Here is a 21,807-nt window from a genome sequence, read left to right on the forward strand (position 1 = left end):
AGGTGCACTGCAGGTACGCCATGCTGCCAGTTATTACTGGGGCACCAAATGCCCTAGTCAGTAACCCAGAGGGCTTGGAAAATGCATGAATTCATACTTTCAGAGCATATAACTGGTATTTACAGTTTTTCTTCTTCAGATTGGCCTGGGACATCTCAAACAGTCTACACAGGTATTCCCACAGCACTTGCTTTGATGTTCAGAATGCCTCGGGAATGTGTTCAATATCATGATTTGTGGGTCCTCCAAAAGGTTTTGTTGTTAACATGCAAGCAAACAGTATTAAAACAATATCATCTAAACTATGGCTGCCAAGTACTGGACCTTAATAATGAAACCAAATTACAAAACATTTTCTTGTAGAGCTATACAAAAGATATAAAATTAAAATTAAAAATATCAACCATCTTTAAATATTCCAATTCTCCTACAGTGCAGTTTTCCACATCTTTGTCACTACTGAATATTTTAAGGAGAAAGTTAACAAAAATCAAAATAGATAAAAATATTTAAATCTTTGGATCCCTTTATTCCATGGCCTTCATAAAAACACAAAAGTGGCCAGATGTTTTTTTTTTCCACTATAGCTTAAAATATCAAAAAGATTTACTAGTAATTTATAATTAGCAATGAACTCGATACTGAGTCATTTGTGGGTCACAGGCCCAAGGACCAGTGTTATATCTTATAGGTTGCCAAAATAATTTCTAACACTCTGAATCCTCTTGAAATATATGGAATGAGTCAAGGTATCAAGACAAAATTCCAGGCATATCAGGAAAAACAGGTTAATTGCTGCCTAGTTTTATTGTCTTAAAAAAAGAGGAGGGAGGTACTTATTTGAAAATACAGCTAAGTACATTCTTATCTATGATTATTTACATTTGTATACTGAAAATATCTATTACTTGGACAAATCCTGTGATATGCCATTTGCTACAAAATGAAGTTCTGACAATGAGCATCAGTAATTTATCCTTTTTAGACAATGGAAGAATGTATCAAATCTTCATTTATGTTCCAAACATTCAAAAAAAAAAAATCAAAATCAAATCTCTTAAGCCTGGAAAGCTATGAAAAAAAGACCCACCCATAGCTCTGCTCCTCAGCACACCAACTTCTGCAAGGACACAGTATGTCTGACTTTAAAATGTTTATTCTTTAAAAAATTAGTTGCTTTTTATACAGCTATACAAAGTTCTTAATGTTTCTTTGGCAATGGAATATAATGGAATTTTACAACTATATAAAAAAGTTACCTTTGCCTAAGAAACAGTATTTACTGTGTGTACATAGTTGACTGACAAAATTCTCTACCATCCAGCACCCTAATTAATTGACGAAATAAGCTACCTCAAAAGGGATATTACAGGATTTCCAAAAAGAAAGAAAGAGAGAAAGATATAGATATAGACACACACACACACACACACACACACACACACAACCTTCTGTGGCTGAAAACACAGTATCACGGCCCTATCTGCAGGCAACTTGCAATAATTGCCAAATAAAATTTAGTGATAAGAAAAATCTTTTCAGTGATGAAAAAATACTTATAAGTCCCATTGAAGTACTGCTTAACTATACATAAGAAATTACTTAACCTTCTGCTATTCCAAATATATTTAATGCTCATTTTTTAAGATGAGCCTCCCCACCCCCCCAAAAGTAACTGCATTGTATCCTTGAAATTAAGCAGAAAAACAAACAAACAAACAAACAAAAACCCAGTGCTGGTGACAAATATACAGCAAATCCACTTCTTCATTCTTCGCAAAGACTAAAACCAATTCTCAGGACCATGAAGAGCTAGAAATTCACCTATTTTCAAAGACTTGTTTGTAGACTATGCAGCAACTTTGTTGTCTTTCTAAAAAGGAAAAAAAAATTAGCTCATGTTTCAAATTATTGGTTTATTAATAAGCATTTCTTTCTAATTTGCTTCAGTATATTTTCCATTACTTTTAAATATAGCCTCCTTTTACTTTCATGTATAAGTCCATTTCACTGATTTCCAGGAAACACTTTTTCTAACTTCCACACCCAGCAGTAGCTCATTATTTGTTAATTGCATTTTCTAGTTAGTAGAGGTTACAGCAGTGGTGGTGTGGGCTGTTCCCAGCAAGAAGGGCCCCCTAAGATACAGGCATATCCCACTATCACTGGTTGTCGTCCTAATAATTTTTAAAAACAATGATAGAACTTAATCAAACCTTCAACGTAGTAGTCAAATTCATCAAACACAACTGACAACAGATTTGGAGGAAGATTAATAAAATCTCTAAGTGTTTGATGTCCTTACTAAGCAATAAAATATTCAGACAGTAAAATAACATTTCTCTCCAAAGTTTCAAGCCAGGAGAAAGCAATGATTTAAAAATTCAATTTAAAAGGATAACTTTTAAATTTGAAATAAGTTCTGAAAATCAGAGAGTTGACTGGGAAATTTTTAAAAAGTAACCAGGGAGAAAGCAACAAAAATCTCAAGGAGCTTCTAGCTTTCCAGTGAGATTAATCCTAAACTGAGGGCCTGTACACAGCATCACAGCCAGAGGCTTCTATTCTCCTCAGAACTAACTGATACCACATACCTGATTTTTACTGCTGATTCTCACCCCAACTATTAGAAATATACATTTCCTATGTTAAAGACAACTTTATCTGTGTATACAACACCAAATCATTTGTACAATGTTATTAAATTGGAATACATATGGCATGGTGTTAAGTTGGTGCAGAAAGAAAGAAGCTGAATCCCGTGGTCCCCCACCAAAGCCAATCTTCACATGCCCAGATATTTTTTTTTTTACCTTTCAGAAAGATGTACGATCAATCCAGACCTTTTAGGGTCCAAAAGCTGTGGTTTTCTGAAAGGTAAAAAAAAGAAAGCAAGAAAGAGAGAGGGAAAGAGGGAGAGAGAAGGGAGGAGGAAGGGGAGACAGGTAGTGGGAAAGAGAGGAGAAAATAAAAGGGGGAAAAGGAGAGAGAGAGAGTGCTATGCTGAGTCATTTTGGATACCTCATTGTCTCCAGACCCTCTCTGAAGAAACACAGACTCAGAGGGAAGGCAATTTGTCTCACCCCGCCCCGCTGGGGGCTGAAGCTCCTTAGCAGCAGCATATAAAACAGGAGCTGGCTACATGCCTATGATCTCCCACCTAAATTCCTCCCCGACAAAAAAGAAAGGAAAAAAAGCACCATAGGACCAAACTCACTCCAAGTTTATGTTTCTAACATTATCCTTAAGGAATATTGGGCCGAAAGTCAGAGAGGGAGTTTTGGCTTTATTAGCTTGTACCTAGACCAAGGAGTTACCTCTCTGGGTCCTTGCTTTCCTAACTACCTACTGGGGGTAGGGTGGAAGAGAGGTTCTAGTTTGGCTGATTTTAAGGAGTTCTAAAAATCTATGACCCTATTTTTACCCACGTTGTCATTAAACAACCAGAACCCTATGCTCACCCCAAAACTGTAATGATTCATGCAAACAGAGAACAAAGGCAACCCATTACATGAAGGCTGCTGCAAACACCATTGACATCTATCTTTGAGAGTAAGTATTAGATGTTTCAGAAATGAGTTAAATCCTTGAAGGTAAATTTCCTTTACATAATAGTGAGCATTCACTATTTCTACCTTTAAAAGTGCCAGATGATATGACTCAGAAAGCATAGACTGCTGATATTAGGGCTGTAGTCGCAGACAGAAGGGTCATTCAACTTTGAAATGGATAATCAAGGGCTAGCCACACTGATGGTCCTTCAGCCTCACTGAAGGCTGCAGTAGTGTATTGCTAATCAACATGCTAAGCACTTAATTCAAGCCCACTATGGCTCCATGCTGAGCAAGGTGTTTTGGTGGAAAGAAAAGTAGAATATATATTCACCAATGCCAAGAGGCTCCCATTTAGCTGGCGATGGGGAACAAAACAAAACACATGAAATACAGAACATGAGTGTATTTAAAATGTGTGTCAATGAAAGAAGATACCACAGGAGGCCAGGAAAGGAAGAAATCAGTGGAAGAAGGAAGAGAAGTTTCCAAGGTTAGAGCAAACCTTGGGCAAGAATATGAAGGGTAAGTGAAAGGGAGCCCCTGACTTTTAGCGGTGCCCATCTCCTCACTAGACAATACACATCAAGAAGGATGGGACTGCATCTGTTTTGCTTACCACCAATGTCCAGCATAGTGCTTGGCATATATGAACACTTTAATATATTTGGTCAATGAATGAGTTGGAATCAAGCATACTGTGTGTAAGAGATGACCATGAGTCAACCTGCTTGAATCAGACAGGTTAAAGGGTAATGAGAAATAGGGCTGGACATTTCAAGTGGGACCCTCACAGAGTAAGAAGAGCAGGCAGTGCAATGTCACATTAGAACCTTCTAACCATCAGGGCAATGCCTAAGGGTCCAGTGAATCTCGCTCCCTGAAACACCCAAGCAGAGGTTGGACTATCTGTCAGGGACACACTAATGTGGACAACAACTCATACAGACAACCTCTACAATGCATTCTAATTCTGCAATATATGTGACAAGGGTTTTAACTAACGGCTCAAAATGACTGAACAGTTAGACACAGCTTCAAAAAAAATGTCTGCATCAATAAGTGCATGTACCATGCACACAGTGGTTACTCAAAGGTTTATTGCTGACTGTTCAGATAAACAGTCCAGTCTTACACAGACAACATGACAGCTGTTTTTTCAAACATTTGAAAAATTATCATGAAGAAGACTATTTTTTGTGCGTTTACAAGGGTAGAGTTAAACTAATAGGTTGAAGATATAGGGAAAAAGATTTTCACTCAAATTGTGTGTATATCTGTGAAATCCTAATAATAAGAACATCCCTGGGGTGGAATGGATGCTCTTAGGAAGAGTAAGCTCACAGTCCCTATAAGGGATACTACAGAAGAGGTTTATGGTTTGGCCAGGAGGTCAGACTTCTCAGATGCTTTCCAACCCTGAGACTTCAATGATCTTTAAAAGGTGTATTTGAGATAAAACGGTGCAACTCTCTTTCCACAAATGTCAAAACTGACAGCTTAAAAGGTTTAATAACTCAAGTGAAGTCATACTGGCGATAATTACTAAAATTCTCATTGGGATCCAAGTCTAATGTAAACGTACTTTTTCTCAAACCAAGCTGACTCAAAGTGGTCTTCAACAAGGAGTTGTCATAGGTTCTTCAACAGGTAGCTGACATGCCTGAAGTGAGATAAAGAGAAACTGAAGGTCTGCAGACCAATCAATGGGTTATTATGGTAGTTAGTTGGCAGGGACATCTCAAAGGAATAAATGTGGCGATATGGAAATGGGCCATGATCATGGATACCTCCACTGCATGGGAGACTATAAGAATGGTATACCATTAGCCAGTGCATATGCTGGGAGGAGGCCAAGCTGAGATGATGGGAAGGCAAGAAGATGATGAGGTCATTTTGAGGAAGGTTAAGTTTAAGTAGATCATAGTACAAAAGCAGGTGAAGACAGAGAAAAGCAAGTGAAAGCATACAAAGTCCAAGCTGAAAAACTGATTAGAAGCTATGAATTGACAAGCTCAGAAAGGGAAGGGGGAAAGCAGAGAGGGGAGGGGAAAGGGAGTGGAGAGAGAGAGAAATAGAGATAGGGAGCGAGGGAGAGATAGTGCTCAAGTGTATGAGATAGTGCAAACATCAAGCATGAATGCTTGCAAGAAGGAGCAAACTGAACATTCCAGGCAGAAGGAATGGGTAAAAAGACTCTGAGATAGGAATAAGCTTGGTATAAACAAGAGCAAGAAGGCCCGCTTATTTGCAGCAGAGTGAATGAAAGAAAGGACAATCCCACTGGCAACAAGGACTAGAGAAAGGACTAGACTTCTGACCTGGAGAAGTAGGTAGATCATGAAGCACCTTATAGGCTGTGTTGAGGAACATGTGTTGTTTTTATAAAGAAAAAAATATCAAGAATATTAAAAAAAACTAGGAAGAAAGACTCCAAATTGGGTGAGTGGTCATCAGTGTCAAATACTGCAGAGAAATTAAGGGCAAGTATTTGTGCAAAGGCTACTGAATTCTGTAAGCAAAAGGTCACTGGCAACATCAAGAGCAGTAATAGTGATAAGCAAGAGGCATTCTGTATTTCCTAAGGCATAGTCTCCCAGCTGGAATGGCAATTCTGTAAGTCAGAAGCCCTCCAGCTGCATCAGGCCACCAGGACTGGATAGCCTGAGCTAAGGACTTCAGGCTAATTTTCAGCAGTCTTGGCTGTGATGACACAATATCAAAAGCATCAAAATTAACTGACCAGACCTAGAAGCCATGAACGCTGATCTTTCAAGAGCAATATCAACAATATTAAATATGGGACAATGAAATTCCTGCCAGCAGGTCTTTCTGTTTCCAGCTGCCCTTTGCAATTCCAAGAGACCTCTTTACAAGGGGATTTTCATCCTTTCTGTGATTATATACCTTCCACTCCACTATCTCTAAAATCAAAAACTAGGATAGTGACATTGACTCAATTTACATATGTAGACTCCTTTAAATAAATAAATTATACATATAAACATACAGAGCTATAGAATTTTCTAGGAGCAGTTTCCAAATGCCAATATACCATGATATTTTCAAGACCACGGTAAAATAAGAAAACCAGGGAAGAGGTAGTTGAATTTTTCCACAAAACTAAATTAAGAGCACTGACTCAGGAACAAACTTACTAGATTCAAGATCCAGCATCATCACTTATTAGCTCACCTTGGACAAATTATTTAATATCTCTATACCTATTTCCTCATTTGTAAAATGGAGATAAAAACAGAACCTACCTCACAGAGTTGACATGAGGTTTAAGTGAGTCAATATGTGAAAAACATTCAGAACAATGCCTGGTACACATGAAATACTACATAAATATTAGCTGCCATTAAACGCATAGGTTTGTCTTTCATTCTAAAGTGACTGTACCAGAAGGCCAACTGCGGCCCTCCGTATCCACGGGTTCTGCACCCACGGATTCAACCAACCATAGACGGTGTACTATGTTTATGATACGTGGTTGGCTGAAGCCATGGATGCGGAACCCGTGGATAAGGAGGGCTGACTAAGGGACTTAAGCACCCGCAGATTCTGCGAGGGGTCCTGGAACCAATCCCCCAAGATACCAAGGGATGACTGCACATCCTTCCTAGCCTGTTTTGGTGTTAAAGTATACTTTGATCCCCTGGGCCTCCAACAACAAAAGGAGAAGAAAGAAAAAGAAAAAAGAAATAGCCCTAAGTCATCCTCCAATAGTTTTTTGGGGGAAACTTTACAAGTCCATGAAATCTAAAACCGTAGTTCTGTAATAAAAAGACAAAAAATACCAGATTTCTATCTCTTATTTCCTCCAATTAAAAAGAAAATCGTTAAAAAAAAATTTGGACTCATTAGCCAAGAAGTTACTGCTCCTTAAAATTAAAGAAACATTCTAATCAGGTACATTCTGCACTGAAAAGTCAAAATGGAAGTTATACAAATGCCCTAACAATATTCACCCAAAATAGATAAAAGTAAAAACATTTTGAGTTTCATCAGACTCCACACAACCCCAAAGCATTTAATAATACTTACCCTATATTCAAAATCTGCAAACTCCCTGCCCCCACGACCTCCTCTGAATCCACCACGAAATCCTCGGGGGGTGGTGAACGTACCACCTCTGCCACCACCACGCCCTCGGCCACCACGGAACCCAAGACCTCCTCTGCCTCTGTACCCTCCACGGCCACGGTTTGGACGAAGTGGGATTCCAAATGTTTCGGCATTTAATCTTCTTTCTTCAGCCCAGGTTGGTCTCCGTTCTCTATTATTAGAACAATCTTTAGTGTATCAGATTTTAAAGAACAATTTTCAGCAAAACTATGTAGCACTAATTCCCAAATTAAGGCCAAGTAATTCCTAAAAATCAAATAAAAATAAGCACCTTATCTAAGTCATCACAAGCTGTCCATGGCAATATGTTCCGACAATATTCTGTTTAACTTCATGTGAAAATGCGACTGGTATTAGTTTCTTGCAAACACAGTTGATAGAACAAAGAAACATGACAACAGCCTCAATATAATGGGAATTCAGATATAATGGACTGCCCTCCCCACTCAGCCCCAATGGTCAAGAGAGGGCAAAACCAGGAAAGGAACCCTGTCTCAGGAAGCCAGGGGATGGAGGCTAGGTCCCTGAATTTCCAGTATGCTCCTGGCCCAACCTCTGAACCTGACGCCTGAAGCAAGCATTTCAATTGCTGCTGCTGCCCTACAGCCTAGAAAATCACGAAGACTCAGAATCATCCCCATCCATGCTTAAACTGAAGTAGACAACTGCCACCAGGTGGCACCAAACTGGAGCCAGGAGAAGGACAATTTAGACTGGGCAGCAGAAACTCTGAAACTATTGGCTTGTTATGCCGAGTCCTTTAATTAACCCGACAATTTTCTAGACCCTCATATACTGTAACATGGCAGGGTTTTACTATATCAGCAAGCTTCAAAGTAACATTAGCATTTTTTTTTTTTTTTTTTTTTTTTTAGTGAGGAAGATCAGCCCTGAGCTAACATCCGAAGCCAAGCCTCCTCTTTTTTGCTGAGGAAGATTGGCCCTGGGCTAACATCCATGCCCATCCTCCTCTACTTTATATGGGATGCTGCCACAGCACGGCTTGACAAGTGGTGCATTGCTGTGCACCTGGGATCCGAACCCATGAACCCTGGGCCACTGAAGTGGAGTACGAGAACTTAACCGCTGCACCACCGGGCTGGCCCCACTTTCGGCCCTGGCTTCATTTGAACTACACTGTAGAGGGGTAAAGTAAAAGATATTTTTTAGCTATTAGATAAATGCTTCTGTTTTAATTACTAATTTTCAAATGTGAATGCAACACTAAACAATAGTATACGGTTATTTCTTTTTCTCAAAGGGTAATCATTTAAAATTTTAGTGTTAAGTTATTTTCTTTTAGCAAAATAAAACATTAAAAAACTGTAGTCATCAGATATTTTTAAATATTCATTAAACTTTGTGAATTTATAGGAAATCATTTCACACTTCAGCTTCCCAAGAGCACAAGAGCAGCTTAAAAGACTGTACCTATTATCATCACAAGAAATATTATCAAAGAAGGATTTAGTTTTGTCATAATAGCAATTGGGTCCAAGTGGATCTTCTTCATCTGCATTTCCTTCACTGTTTTGGGTATCAACTCCTGAGTCTCCTTTATCTTCACCATTTACAGGTTTCTCCTGTTTCTCCAGTTTATCTTCTAATGAAAAACAAGCACATACCATAAAAGTCAAGACTTGTACTAAACATCCATAATTCACAAGTCAAATAAGAGTATTTTCTAAGTAGAAAAATGAAAACTCACCTTTCAATTTAAGTTTATTATGAAACTCTCTGTCAATTTCCTCCTTGTTAAATTGTGCATTTGCACTTTCAAAGTCAAAGTCTTTCTCAAATTTCATTGGACCATCTCGTCGAATACCAAATCTTCCCCTGCCACCTCGATGACCCCCACGCCCTCTCCTTGAAGCTGAAGGAGCACCTGGAACTATGTTAATAAAGAAAGAATATGCTGGTTTAGGACAGAAGCTATTATTGTGGTCTTTATATTAAATGGTCAACAAGAGAAATGCTTACAAGTAAGTCTCTATACACATTACTATATTTGTATTTTTTTATATAAAAAGAATATGAAGTTTCACTAACATTGAATATAGAATGGACTGAGAATAGCACGCATGAAGTTTATATTCATGGGGCCCACACTCATATATGTTACTGATAGAGTGCACAACCAAACAATCCGGGAGACTTCTGTACTAAATTACTGTAATACTCCTTGAGGGCAGGGACTTTGTTCTGTTTTTACCCCTAGTATCTACCAAGTGGCAAACACATAGTAGGTTCTCAAAATTTAGGAAGCCTTTTATGGAAAGGATCACAGGAACCAAGATTTATAGTAAGAAAAATAAATGAACATTAATCAGCAGAAATTGCAAGGTAGGAGGTATTATTTCCACATCACAGATAACAAAAGACAAGAAGACAACAATAGACAAGAAGCACCAGGTCTCAACCACTTCAACCACTTTCTACCTTTACTCTCTTTCTCTAAATGGCTCCATATTCTTCAAGTCCTCCTGTGTCTATTCTCTCTACAATATAACACACTAACAGGATTTATGAGGTATGATAAAGCAATACCCAAGTAGCATAAATTATAGTGAAAACTTGAGAACCCAAATATCCAATACAAGAGGAATAGTTAAGACGAAAAAAAAAGAGGAATACGAAACAGTATTTGATATGAGTTAAGACAAAAATACAGAGAACAAAGCAGTATAAATTCAGTGATTATAATTATGTGAAATGTTTAATATACACTGATAAAGATCAGAAGTGACTACAGAGTAACAGACAGGTTGAAGTTTGGCAAGTTGCCCAAGTTTGAGAAATCAAACCACAGAAACCCACAGCGGCATATCCAGACACCTAAATCTAGATAAGCAGGATGTTTAAAACATTCAGCTTTACTATTAAAAGTGCCTTGGCCACAAGCCAGGAAGTACAGCATGATCTTTCTGCCTTAAAAAAAAAAAGTTTAAGTATAGTCTATGTCTGTAAAATCACAAGAAAAAAAATCTGAAAGAATATTCACTGTTCTGTTAATCTCCGGGGGATGAATTTTGAAGGGCAGTGAAAGATACTTTTATTTATTATTTTATATGATTTGTAAATGAGGGAAGTGTGGCAATTATTTTATTCTGAGAGAGGGATCCAAATAAAAAAATGAAATATAGTAAATCAAACCAAAATCTGTATTCTATGGGACATAGCACATACAAAACACATATAAAAACATAGAGGAGAAATAAAGTGTTTATACATTTAAAAATATATCTAGGGGCTGGCCCTGTGGCTTAGCAGTTAAGTGCGCGCGCTCCGTTATTGGCAGTCTGGGTTCGGATCCTGGGCGCGCACCAACGCACCGCTCCTCTGGCCATGCTGAGGAAGCCTTCCACATACGGCAACTAGAAGGATGTGCAACTATGACATACACCTATCTACTGGGGCCTTGGGGAGAAAAAGGAGGAGGACCGGCAACAGATGTTAGCTCAGGGCCGGTCTTCCTCAACAAAAAGACGAGGATTGGCATGGGTGTTAGCTCAGGGCTGATCTTCCTCACACACACACACACAAAATCTATCTATCTATCTATCTTGCTAAAATCACTTTCTAATTATTATCTAAGCAAGGTGATTACACATTGCCTTTATTTTTTAATTTGGAAGAGTTTTAAATTATAATTTATTCTCTACTAATAAATTTTAAAATATTAATAAAATCTATGAATTTGTGGTAAACTTTATAGATTACAAAAAAGATAAAGTATACAATCTTACTAAATCAACAATCATGAAAGAAAGTTAAAGTTCTTGAACAATTACTTCAAAAAACAGGCTCAGGGCTTAAATAATTTTAATGAGAAAACATTTCAAACTTTTAAGGTAGAGATAATGCCACTCTTAAAAGCACAGAGAACAATGAAAACAATTTTATAATGCTAACACGAAACTGACACAAAAACATAAATGCAAAAGACAGTACAGAAGAGGAAGCCATACAACGATGTAAATATAAGTGTACAAACCCTACTAGCAGATATTAAAAAATATATTATTATATTAAAAAAATAATAAAAGACAATTGGCTAATATCAAGTAGGGTTTATTCCAGAAATGTAATGATGATTTAAAAAAACTTTTATTTTAAAATAATAAGACACAAAAAATTGAAAAAATAGTACAGAGTGGTTCTATGTGCCCATTACCTAGCTTCCTCTCCAATGGTAACATCTTATTTAACTACTGAATATTATCAAATCCAGGAAACTGACGCTGACACAATACAATTAACCACACTACGGATCTCATTCAGATTTCAACAGTTTTTGCGTGTACTCATTTTTGGGTATGTCTTTAAATATAGTTCTATGACCTCTTGCCACATATATAGATCCACACAACCACCATCATCATCAAGACAAAAAACTGCTCTGTTAGCACAATGAAACTCCCCTGTGCTACTCCTTTACAGCCGCCGACCCTCACCGTTCTTTTTTTCATACTAATTATGCATCATACATTTCAAATATTCTATGAAGAGCCATAGGATATGGTTTTCAGAGCCAAGTAACTTACCTATTTGTCTCTTGCTATCATTTCTGAGTTGCTCATTTTCTGGTCTTGAAACTTTGTGCACTTCAGCTATAGAAGACATACAAAGAGGCAGATCAACTCAGGACACATAATCAAAAACTTATGTAAAGTTATAAATAGGGAGAAAAAACACCCCAAAACAAAACCAAAAACTCTATACCCCCACCACCATCACTACTTTGAGTCAAATTTGAAGATCCGAACATTCAATCAAGTTCAGTTTAAACCTTCTAGGATCATTAATATAAAGTAAATCTTTTTAATGAAAATAAGGTGAATGGAAAATGTTGATCAGTCAATTAAGGAATAGTAAACAGCTAAAGTTCTACCTCGCCTGTGCTCTTGATTCTCTATTGCTTTTTGGCTGGTAGATGGTAAAGGCCTGGTTGATACAGGGCTCCTTCTCCCAACAGGTGCCGGAGTAGGTAAGTGGGCCGAGGCGGTCTGCACTGCTTGTTCCATGGTTGGGCTTTTTCTCAAAGGGTCTAACTGAGGACTTGAACGACCTAAAATGTAACCAAAACGGTCTAAAATGTAACCAAAACATAAGAAACTACCCCATCCTTTGGGGATTTCAAAATAATCTAGACCCTAAAAAAATGTCTAGAGTTTTATTTCTACCAATTCAAATCCTTACTACAAATTTGAATTCATCTACTTATTAGACCAGAGTTTAAAACTGGTTATCTTTAGTGGGCTGGTCACTAGGTTAGTAAAGAAACATTAAAACAACAACAAAAAACCCAAACGAATAAAGAAAAAACTGTGGAACTTTAACTGTATTTCTACCTGGTAAGAAATCCATTCTTGGAATAAGGTTTAAGTAGGTTTTTCAAAAATTGCTGCCTGGTACAAAATTCTCCAGGAGCATTATCAAAGATCAGAGGCAGGTCAGACGCAGGCTTTCCCCAATAACCACAACCTAAGGTCATATGGACACTTTAGCCATTATTTCCAGAGGCTTTAACTTTTCAAGTACTTTCTGAAGATACGACTCAACTGATACCTTTATATCTAGAGGAATTATCTCTATTAAATTTCTATTACAAAGGAAGTAAAGAATTAGAAAGTTAGGTGAAGTTCTTCAATACCTTAGGGGCTTGGGTAATTAAACAACAATACTAAAAGGCCAGCAACAAATAAAGCCTTCAGATAATTACACAGTAGCCATACTCACTCCTTGCCATTTGAAAAATCTCTTAGCAAGTTTTTACTTAATATGGGTTTTATACTTACAAATTCCATTTTTCCTCTTATGAGGTTAGAGCCTGGTCACAGTAAGAACAGAAGTATGTAACACTGGCTGCTCTCATCATGTTTTTTGTCCCTATAATGTTTGCTGTAAATCTCTGCTCAAGGTGCTCTCATATCCCATGATATTGCACCAAAATATCTTTTGCTTAAAAAATTATGATCATTTTACTCAAAAACAAAACAAAACAAAACAAAACCCAAATATGCTGCAAATGTTTCTACCTACCTGTGCATATTTGCACAGGTTCCAAACAACTGGCGAACTGGTGAGTACTGACAATGCATTGGTTGTTGTGTACCAGATGCTTTAGGGACTGTTTATTAGGAATACTGCCCAGGTTTATGGTTATATAAAGTATGCAATTATAAATGTATATCATCATTTCCAGGCATTAATGCCAAAGTTTATTCTGCCATTTATATAATTATGGAAACACTGTATAATTTCCCCACTGATTATAATGAGAAATCATGGTGGTTTATGTAAGTTTTGGCCTATGATAAACCATTTTGTAAGCACTTATCACCTTATAAAGGGATTTATTTATAAAACAAGTGCTAGGTTTTTCTGAAAAGCCTACTGTTCAGTTAATTTTACAATACTATATTAAATGATCTTATAAGTTTATAAAACTTACTTCACCAAGGTTTCTCTTTGAGAAAAGATCCTGTGACTCACAAGTATTACAGAACTACAAGTGACAGGACAATCATAGCAAGTAAGAACTTATTTGTGGGGCCGGCTCCGTGGCTTAGCGGTTAAGTGCGTGCGCTCCGCTACTGGCGGCCCAGGGTTCGGATCCCGGGCGCGCACGGACGCACTGCTTCTCCTGCCATGCTGAGGCCGCATCCCACATACAGCAACTAGAAGGATGTGCAACTATGACATACAACCATCTACTGGGGCTTTGGGAGGAAAAAAAAAAAAAAAGGGGGAGGAGGATTGGCAATAGATGTTAGCTCAGGGCTGATCTTTGGGAGAAAAAAAAAAAAAAGGAGGAGGATTGGCAATAGATATTAGCTCAGAGCCGGTCTTCCTCAGCAAAAAAGAGGAGGATTAGCACAGATGTTAGCTCAGGGTTGATCTTCCTCACAAAAAAAATAAATAAATAAAAAATAAATAAAAGAACTTATTTGTTGTGTACTTTAAAAACCTTTGTAATCAAGGTCTACCAGTCATGATTGCAATTTTATTATAAATAAGGAAATACAGGTGACACTGGACATACTATTAGGAATAAACCCAGAAGCTATTTCAGCTTAATAAAAAACACATCCCTAGAGCTATCTTTATATTCTTATCATAGTTAAAAGAAAATTCTAGGTGTTTTAATTTTATAAAATTCAGAAATTTTAGTTGGTGAAATTTAAATGCAGACTTCCAGGCCTTCTCTGCCATTGCTTTATATAAATATACCTTTTTTCTAATAAATATGAACTTAAAAAAGATTTTTTTTAGCATTTCAATCTATTTAAAATTTATTTTAGTCCTAAGTATGAGGGAAGGAATCTAGAGTTATTTTTCCCAAATGATCAGGCACTTGTCTGTCCCAACATCACTTGTTGGATAGCCAGCCTTTCTCTACTAATTTAAAGATTTTATTTATTTATTTATTTTCCCCCTAAGGCCCTAGTAGATAGTTGTATGTCATGGCTGCACATCCTTCTAGCTGCTACATGTGGGACACGGCCTCAGCATGGCCAGAGAAGCGGTGCGTCGGTGCGCGCCCAGGATCCAAACCCGGGCTGCCAGCAGCGGAGCGCGCGCACCCAATCGCTAAGGCACAGGGCTGGCCCTCTACTAATTTAAAAATAATATCTTTATCATATACTACTTACTTATTTATACTTGGATTTGTTTCGGACTTTTGTTCCATTTATCTCTAAATTTCTTCCTGCACTGCTTTATTTTATTTTTTTTTAAAGATTTTATTTATTTACTTTTTCCCCCCAAAGCCCCAGTAGATAGTTGTATGTCATAGCTGCACATCCTTCTAGTTGCTGTATGTGGGACGCGGCCTCAGCATGGCCAGAGAAGCGGTGGGTCAGTGTGCGCCCAGGACCCGAACCCGGGCCGCCAGCAGCGGAGCACGCGCACTTAACCGCTAAGCCACAGGGCCGGCCCACGCACTGCTTTATTTTATGTATACTTTATTATCAAGTAGGTAAGCCTATCTCATTACTTTTATTTTTTAAATATGTCCAGCTATACTTCCATGTTTATTTTATTTTTTTTTAAATAATTTTATTTATTTATTTTTCCCCCAAAGCCCCAGTAGATAGCTGTATGTCATAGTTGCACATCCTAGTCGCTGCATGTGGGACACGGCCTCAGCATGGCCGGAGAAGCGGTGCGTGGGTGCGCGCCCGGGATCCGAACCTGGGCTGCCAGCAGCAGAGCGCGTGTACTCAACCGCTAAGCCACAGGGCTAGCCCTCCATGTTTATTTTTAAGATAGTCTGTGTATCTGCTTTATTAAGTTCTCCTACTATTCCATTTAGATTTACTGAAAGTACAATAAATTTAATTAACACGAGAAGTCTTCCTAATACTAAATCTTTGTATCTAGGAATAAGATGTTTTTCCAATTACGTGTAACTTCTTTTATATATCTCTATTATATTTTGTATTTTTCATCATAGAGGTTGGTCATATTTCTTGTTATGTATTTTATACATAATTTCTATTTCTCATTACATAAACATCTTCTTTTATCCTCATTACATAATCAATGGGTTAGGTTTTAGGACAACTATTGATTTTTGTACATTTACTTTACATTTTACCTCTACCTAATTTAAGTCTCTTATTAGTTCTAGGTTTTTCAGTGAATTCTCAATTGTAGAAAATTACAGCACTGGCAAATAATACTAATTCTAATATTTACGCCTCTTATTTCTTTTTCACGTGTTCCTGATTTAGCTAAAAATTCCAGAACAATGCTGAGTAGCGACGATAACAGGCATCCTTATTTATGATTTTAGTAAGAATTCCTCAGGTGCTTCAATATTAAGGTTAATGTTGGCTACTGATTAAGATAGCTAACATCTATCTACTAGCATGTTCTATGTGTTAAAGCACTATGCTAAAAGCATTGCATAAATTTTAATTAATTTAATCCTCACAGCAAGCCTGTTAGTTAACAGTAAAGTCCCACTTTATAGTTTAGAAAACTAATCCTTAAAAAGATTAAGTATTTTCTCAAAGAAACCATTCTTAAAAAAATAAAATAACCAGGCTGGCCTGGTGGCACAGCAGTTAAGTGTGTGCGCTCCACTTTGGCAGCCCGGGGTTCACAAGTTCGGATGCTGGGCGCACACCGATGCACCGCTTGTCAAGCCATGCTGTGGTGGTGTCCCATATAAAGCAGAGGAAGATGGGTACGCCATGTTAGCTCAGGGCCAATCTTCCTCAGCAAAAAGAGGAGGATTGGCATCGGATGTTAGCTCAGGGCTAATCTTCCTCACTAAACAAACAAACAAATAAATAAATAAAATAACAAACCAACATACATACAAATATACACTTATATTAACCTAGAAAAAAGTCTGGAAGTATACACAACCAAATGTAAATATGTGTTATTACTGGGTAGTGAGATAATAGGTATTTTAATTTTCTTCCTTATGCTTACTGCATTTCTAATTCACCTGCAACAAATCTCTAGATTTAAATTAAAAATTAAGTTAAAATTAAAAATTTATTTATTAAAAATTAAGTTATTTTAGGGCCGGTCCCGTGGCTTAGTGGTTAAGTGCGTGCGCTCCGCTTCTCCTGCCATGCTGAGGCCGTGTCCCACATGCAGCAACTAGAAGGATGTGCAGCTATGACATGCAACTATCTACTGGGGCTTTGGGGGGAAACTAAATAGATAAATAACATCTTTAAAAATAAATAAATAAATAAAATAAAAATTATTTTAAATCAATATGAATAACAGTAACTACAACTATTTCAAAATATCTAAAGAGAGATATACAGGATTACGTTTAGCATTGGCCTGATTTTACTATCAATAGCTTTTAAAAATATTGTCCTATGATGATAGTAGCATCTTTCTGAGGACCTGACATTGCTTTATTTATTTATTTATTTTTTAGGAAGATTGGCCCTGAGCTAACGTCTGTTGCCAATCTTCCTCCTTTTTTCTCCCCAAAGCCCCAGGAAGTAGTTGTATGTCACAGTTGTACATCTTTCTAGTTGCTCTGTGTGGGACGCCACTTCAGCATGGCTTGATGAGCAGTGTGTAGGTCCGCACCCAGAATCTGAACTGGTGAACCCCAGGCCGCCAAAGCGGAGTGCGAGAACTTAACCGCTACGCCACTGGGCCCGCCCCTGTTTTACGTAAAAGTGAACATCCATACAAAGCAGAGCCAATAACATCCACTTTAGCAGCAGATAAAAACAGATATTGAGGGCCGGCCCTGTGGCTTAGCGGTTAAGTGTGTGCACTCTGCTACTGGCAGCCCGGGTTCGGATCCCGGGCGCGCACCGATGCACCACTTCTCCAGCCATGGTGAGGCCGCGTCCCACATACAGCAACTAGAAGGATGTGCAACTATGACATACAACTATCTATTGGGGCTTTGGGGGAAAAAAAGGAGGAGGATTGGCAATAGATGTTAGCTCAGAGCCGGTCTTCCTGAGCAAAAAGAGGAGGATTAGCATGGATGTTAGCTCAGGGCTGATCTTCCTCACAAAAAAACAGATATGGAATCTTGGGATCACTGAAGGTTACAAGCGTGGCTGGTGGAAATAAAAATTTTTTTTAAATGAAACGGGATCCCTTAAGAAGCTTATTAAAATGCAGATCTCAAAGCTCCAGGGACTCTGATGTAGCAGTTCTCAGGATCTACATTTTTAAGAAGCACTCCAGATGGTTTGGTTGTGGGTGGTCCACACTGAGAACCACTGCTCTAGATCCTGTGAGGACGCCAGGAAAGACACAACAGTATAATGAATAGGTTGTTTTTTCAGATGCTATTTCAAACTCATCAAGGATAGTTCATCTTCAGTGGTGAGTCTGGGACTGATTTGATATAGTTAAATATTATATACAAGTTATAGAACTGCTTTGCAAAAAAATGTGAAACTTAGAGAAGGTTCATTGTTTCAGTTTTATGATCTAAGCATTGTAAAAAGTCTAAATAGTGGAAGTTGTCAATAATATACTTATTGCAATGGCAATTACGAGAAAAATTTAAGAAGAACCAAATAGAAATTATACATGTCATTTACAAGCCGCAAAAGGTCTTACATTCAGAGAAAGACAACAGTACAGAAAATTAGAATGGAAATATTTGAAAGAAAAAACAGCTTACCTTGAGATAACTGTGTTTTTAGAGATCTGGTGTCCTGTGTAAAGGCAGAACCAACTGCACTACTTTGGGACAGGGTACCGCTATTTGATGTTTCTGTTCCAAAGGATGTCAAGGAGCTTCCAGCTTTAAGAGATTTTTTTAATACAAAAAAAATTTTTAATTTTAAACCTTTCAATTATATAAAATAATATACCATTTTAATGATGATAATAATTGTCACCCCTCCATAACACTTGTGCAAATTTAACAATCCTGGAAATTAATGAAAGTACATCAAAAAATAGTTTGAGAAATCTTTGACAATATAGGAAAAGCAAGCCAACATATATTCCAGCATCCTTGAATGCAAACAATTTTTCTAACATATGCAATACTGTCCTAAGCAGTTACGCAGATGGAACAGCAAGGACCCATCAGATAGAGAAGTAGCAGAAATGACACATTTTACACCAACACTAAAGTTCAATTATTTTAATACCAAGTATCCGCACAAATAGTCAAATCAGCAGACAGGTCTAGGAAGAGCCTTCCTAGCATTTCCAAAGCAATAGACAATGGACTCCAGTCCATTTTAATGCTTCCCCTCAGGATGGTACTCTCCATTTTACTTAGATCTTTACTATCTCTCAATTAAAGCAATGTTTTATGGTTTTCACCGTAGAGCAGAGTTTTCTCAACTTTAGCACTACTGACATTTTGGGCCAGATAACTGTTGCGAGGAGTTGTCCTATGCAATGTAGGATGTTAAGTAGCATCCTCGGCCTCCACCTACTAGATCCTAGTAGTATCCCCTCGTTGTGACAACTAAAAATGTCTCCATACATTACCAAATGTCCCCTGAGGGAGGGGGGTAAAATTAACTCCCCTCCAATGAGAACCACTGTTATAAAGGTTTTTTTTTTTTAAATTGGTCTTTATTTATTATAAGATGCATGTATTTACTTTAATACACACACATTTATGTTTACTTGTGTTTATATTTATAAATGAAGATATCATCTATGTGTTTACCTTGCATAAATCTCTTGTGGTCTCCTCCACACCGTTATGTTATGCCTCTGTGCTCAGATTATAAAGTCGGCCTGGAATACCTTCCTTTCACCGCCTTAGATAGGGCTCATCCCTACTCATTCCTTAAGACTCCACAAAACCATTACCTCCCACTCCCATGTCTATCCCATTGGCAAAAATGTCTTTTCCATGTCAGACTGAGGGCCTACTAACAGGTGGCCTGTATTTTGTTTGTAGGAACTCAATAAATACCTACTAAATGGAACCCAAGTGAATATTACTCTGATAAAAGATGAAGTTTTTCTTCAATTTGACAAGAGATTTTCATATATTGAGGTATATGGGGTAACTATTTGGGTTCAAAACTGATTCGTCTTGAACTAAAGCAGCCTGACTTAAGGCCTATCAAACATACATTGTATATCTGCTTTAACCATTAAAGTAAAGAATGCCCGGGCCGGCCCCGTGGCTTAGCGGTTAAGCGCGCGTGCTCCGCTGCCGGCAGCCCAGGTTCGGATCCCAGGTGCGCACTGACGCACCGCTTCTCCAGCCATGCTGGGGCCACATCCCACATGCAGCAATGGGAAGGATGTGCAGCTATGGCATGCAACTATCTACTGGGGCTTTGGGGGAAAAAATAAATAAAAAATAAATAAATTAAAAAAAAAAAAAAAAAAAAAAGAATGACTGGGGGCCGGCCCCGTGGCTTAGTGCTTAAGTGTGCGCGTTCCGCTATAGGTGGCCCAGGGTCGGATCCCGGGTGCGCACCGACACACTGCTTGTCGGGCCATGCTGAGGCGGCGTCCCACATACAGCAACTAGAAGGATGTGGGACTATGACATACAACTATCTACTGGGGCTTTGGGGAGAAAAAGGGAAAAAAAAAAAAGGAGGATTGGCAATAGATGTTAGCTCAGGGCCGGTCTTCCTCAGCAAAAAGAGGAGGATTAGCACGGATGTCAGCTCAGGGCTGATCTTCCTCACACACACACAAAAAAACACACACACACACACACAAAAAGTAAAGAATGCCTGTTGTAGAGGTTTTAATATTTTGTTATACTCATTCCTGGGTATCTGATGTTATCGATGCTATTATAAGCTGTGTTGCATCCTGTATTTCACTTCCCAATAATCTGTTTTAGATCAGGTGCCAGCAAACTTTATCTGTGAGTGGCCAGATGGTAAATAAAATATTTTAGGCTTTTGAGGCCATATGATCTAACTACTCAACTCTGCCTTGTAGTGTAAAAGTAGCCACTGACATTATGTAAATAAATGGGTGTACCTGTCCAACAAAACTTTATTTACAAAAACAGGAGACTGACTGGATTTGGTACACAGGCCAGAGTTTGCCATCTCATCTGTTCTAGAACGCAAAAAAACAGTTGATTTTTGTATATTTACCATGTATCCCCTTACCGTGCTAAATTTACTTATTCATTCTAGTGGTTTGAATATTCTTGCATTTTCTATGCACACAACCATATCACCTTCAAATACAAACATTTTTAGTTTTCCTTTCCGTTATTTAAATCTTTTTTTTCTTGCCTTATCGAACTGACTAGGACCTTGAGAACAACACTAAATGAAGTAATAACAGACAATTTTGCCTTTGCTTTATTCCTTACCTCAAGGGAAAAGCATTCATTATTTCACCATTATCTATGTAAGCTTTTCACTTCACTGATCAAATTTAGGAAATTGCCTCCCAGTCCTTGACTATTGATAAATGGGTACTGAATTTTATCAAATGCATGTTCTGTATCTCTCAGGATTGCAGTTTTCCCTCTTTATTCTCCTAATGTAGCAAATTACTAATGATTTTCAAATGTTAAAACATCTTTCCATTCCTGAGATAAACCTCACTCTATCATTATGTACTATCCTTTTTTGAATTGCTGGCTTCCACTGCTAATACTGTGTTAAGAATTTTTACAGGGGCCAGCCCCATGGCGTAGTGGTTAAGTGTGCAC

At 37.9% G+C, this 21,807-nt stretch overlaps 1 protein-coding gene across 2 annotated transcripts in view; it reads right to left on the reverse strand.

The window, feature by feature from the left end:
- Nucleotides 1-1,139: 1,139 nt before the first annotated feature.
- The window catches only part of LSM14A (LSM14A mRNA processing body assembly factor), a 52,269-nt gene continuing 31,601 nt past the window's right edge, over nucleotides 1,140-21,807 (reverse strand). Inside the window, exons 4-11 of one of the 2 annotated variants that reach the window (XM_058529138.1) lie at nucleotides 18,820-18,942; nucleotides 12,574-12,750; nucleotides 12,227-12,292; nucleotides 9,391-9,573; nucleotides 9,114-9,285; nucleotides 7,602-7,833; nucleotides 5,137-5,214; nucleotides 1,140-1,873 (exon numbers count right to left, since the gene is read on the reverse strand). In XM_058529138.1, the coding sequence (XP_058385121.1) occupies nucleotides 5,170-5,214; nucleotides 7,602-7,833; nucleotides 9,114-9,285; nucleotides 9,391-9,573; nucleotides 12,227-12,292; nucleotides 12,574-12,750; nucleotides 18,820-18,942 (998 nt within the window). In that variant the 3' untranslated portion in view covers nucleotides 1,140-1,873; nucleotides 5,137-5,169. The remainder of the gene's footprint in view (nucleotides 1,874-5,136; nucleotides 5,215-7,601; nucleotides 7,834-9,113; nucleotides 9,286-9,390; nucleotides 9,574-12,226; nucleotides 12,293-12,573; nucleotides 12,751-18,819; nucleotides 18,943-21,807) is intronic. The other variant, XM_058529139.1, reaches the window with a different exon arrangement.

The sequence above is a fragment of the Diceros bicornis genome, chromosome 34, assembly GCF_020826845.1.
Source record: "Diceros bicornis minor isolate mBicDic1 chromosome 34, mDicBic1.mat.cur, whole genome shotgun sequence".
NCBI lineage: Eukaryota > Metazoa > Chordata > Mammalia > Perissodactyla > Rhinocerotidae > Diceros > Diceros bicornis.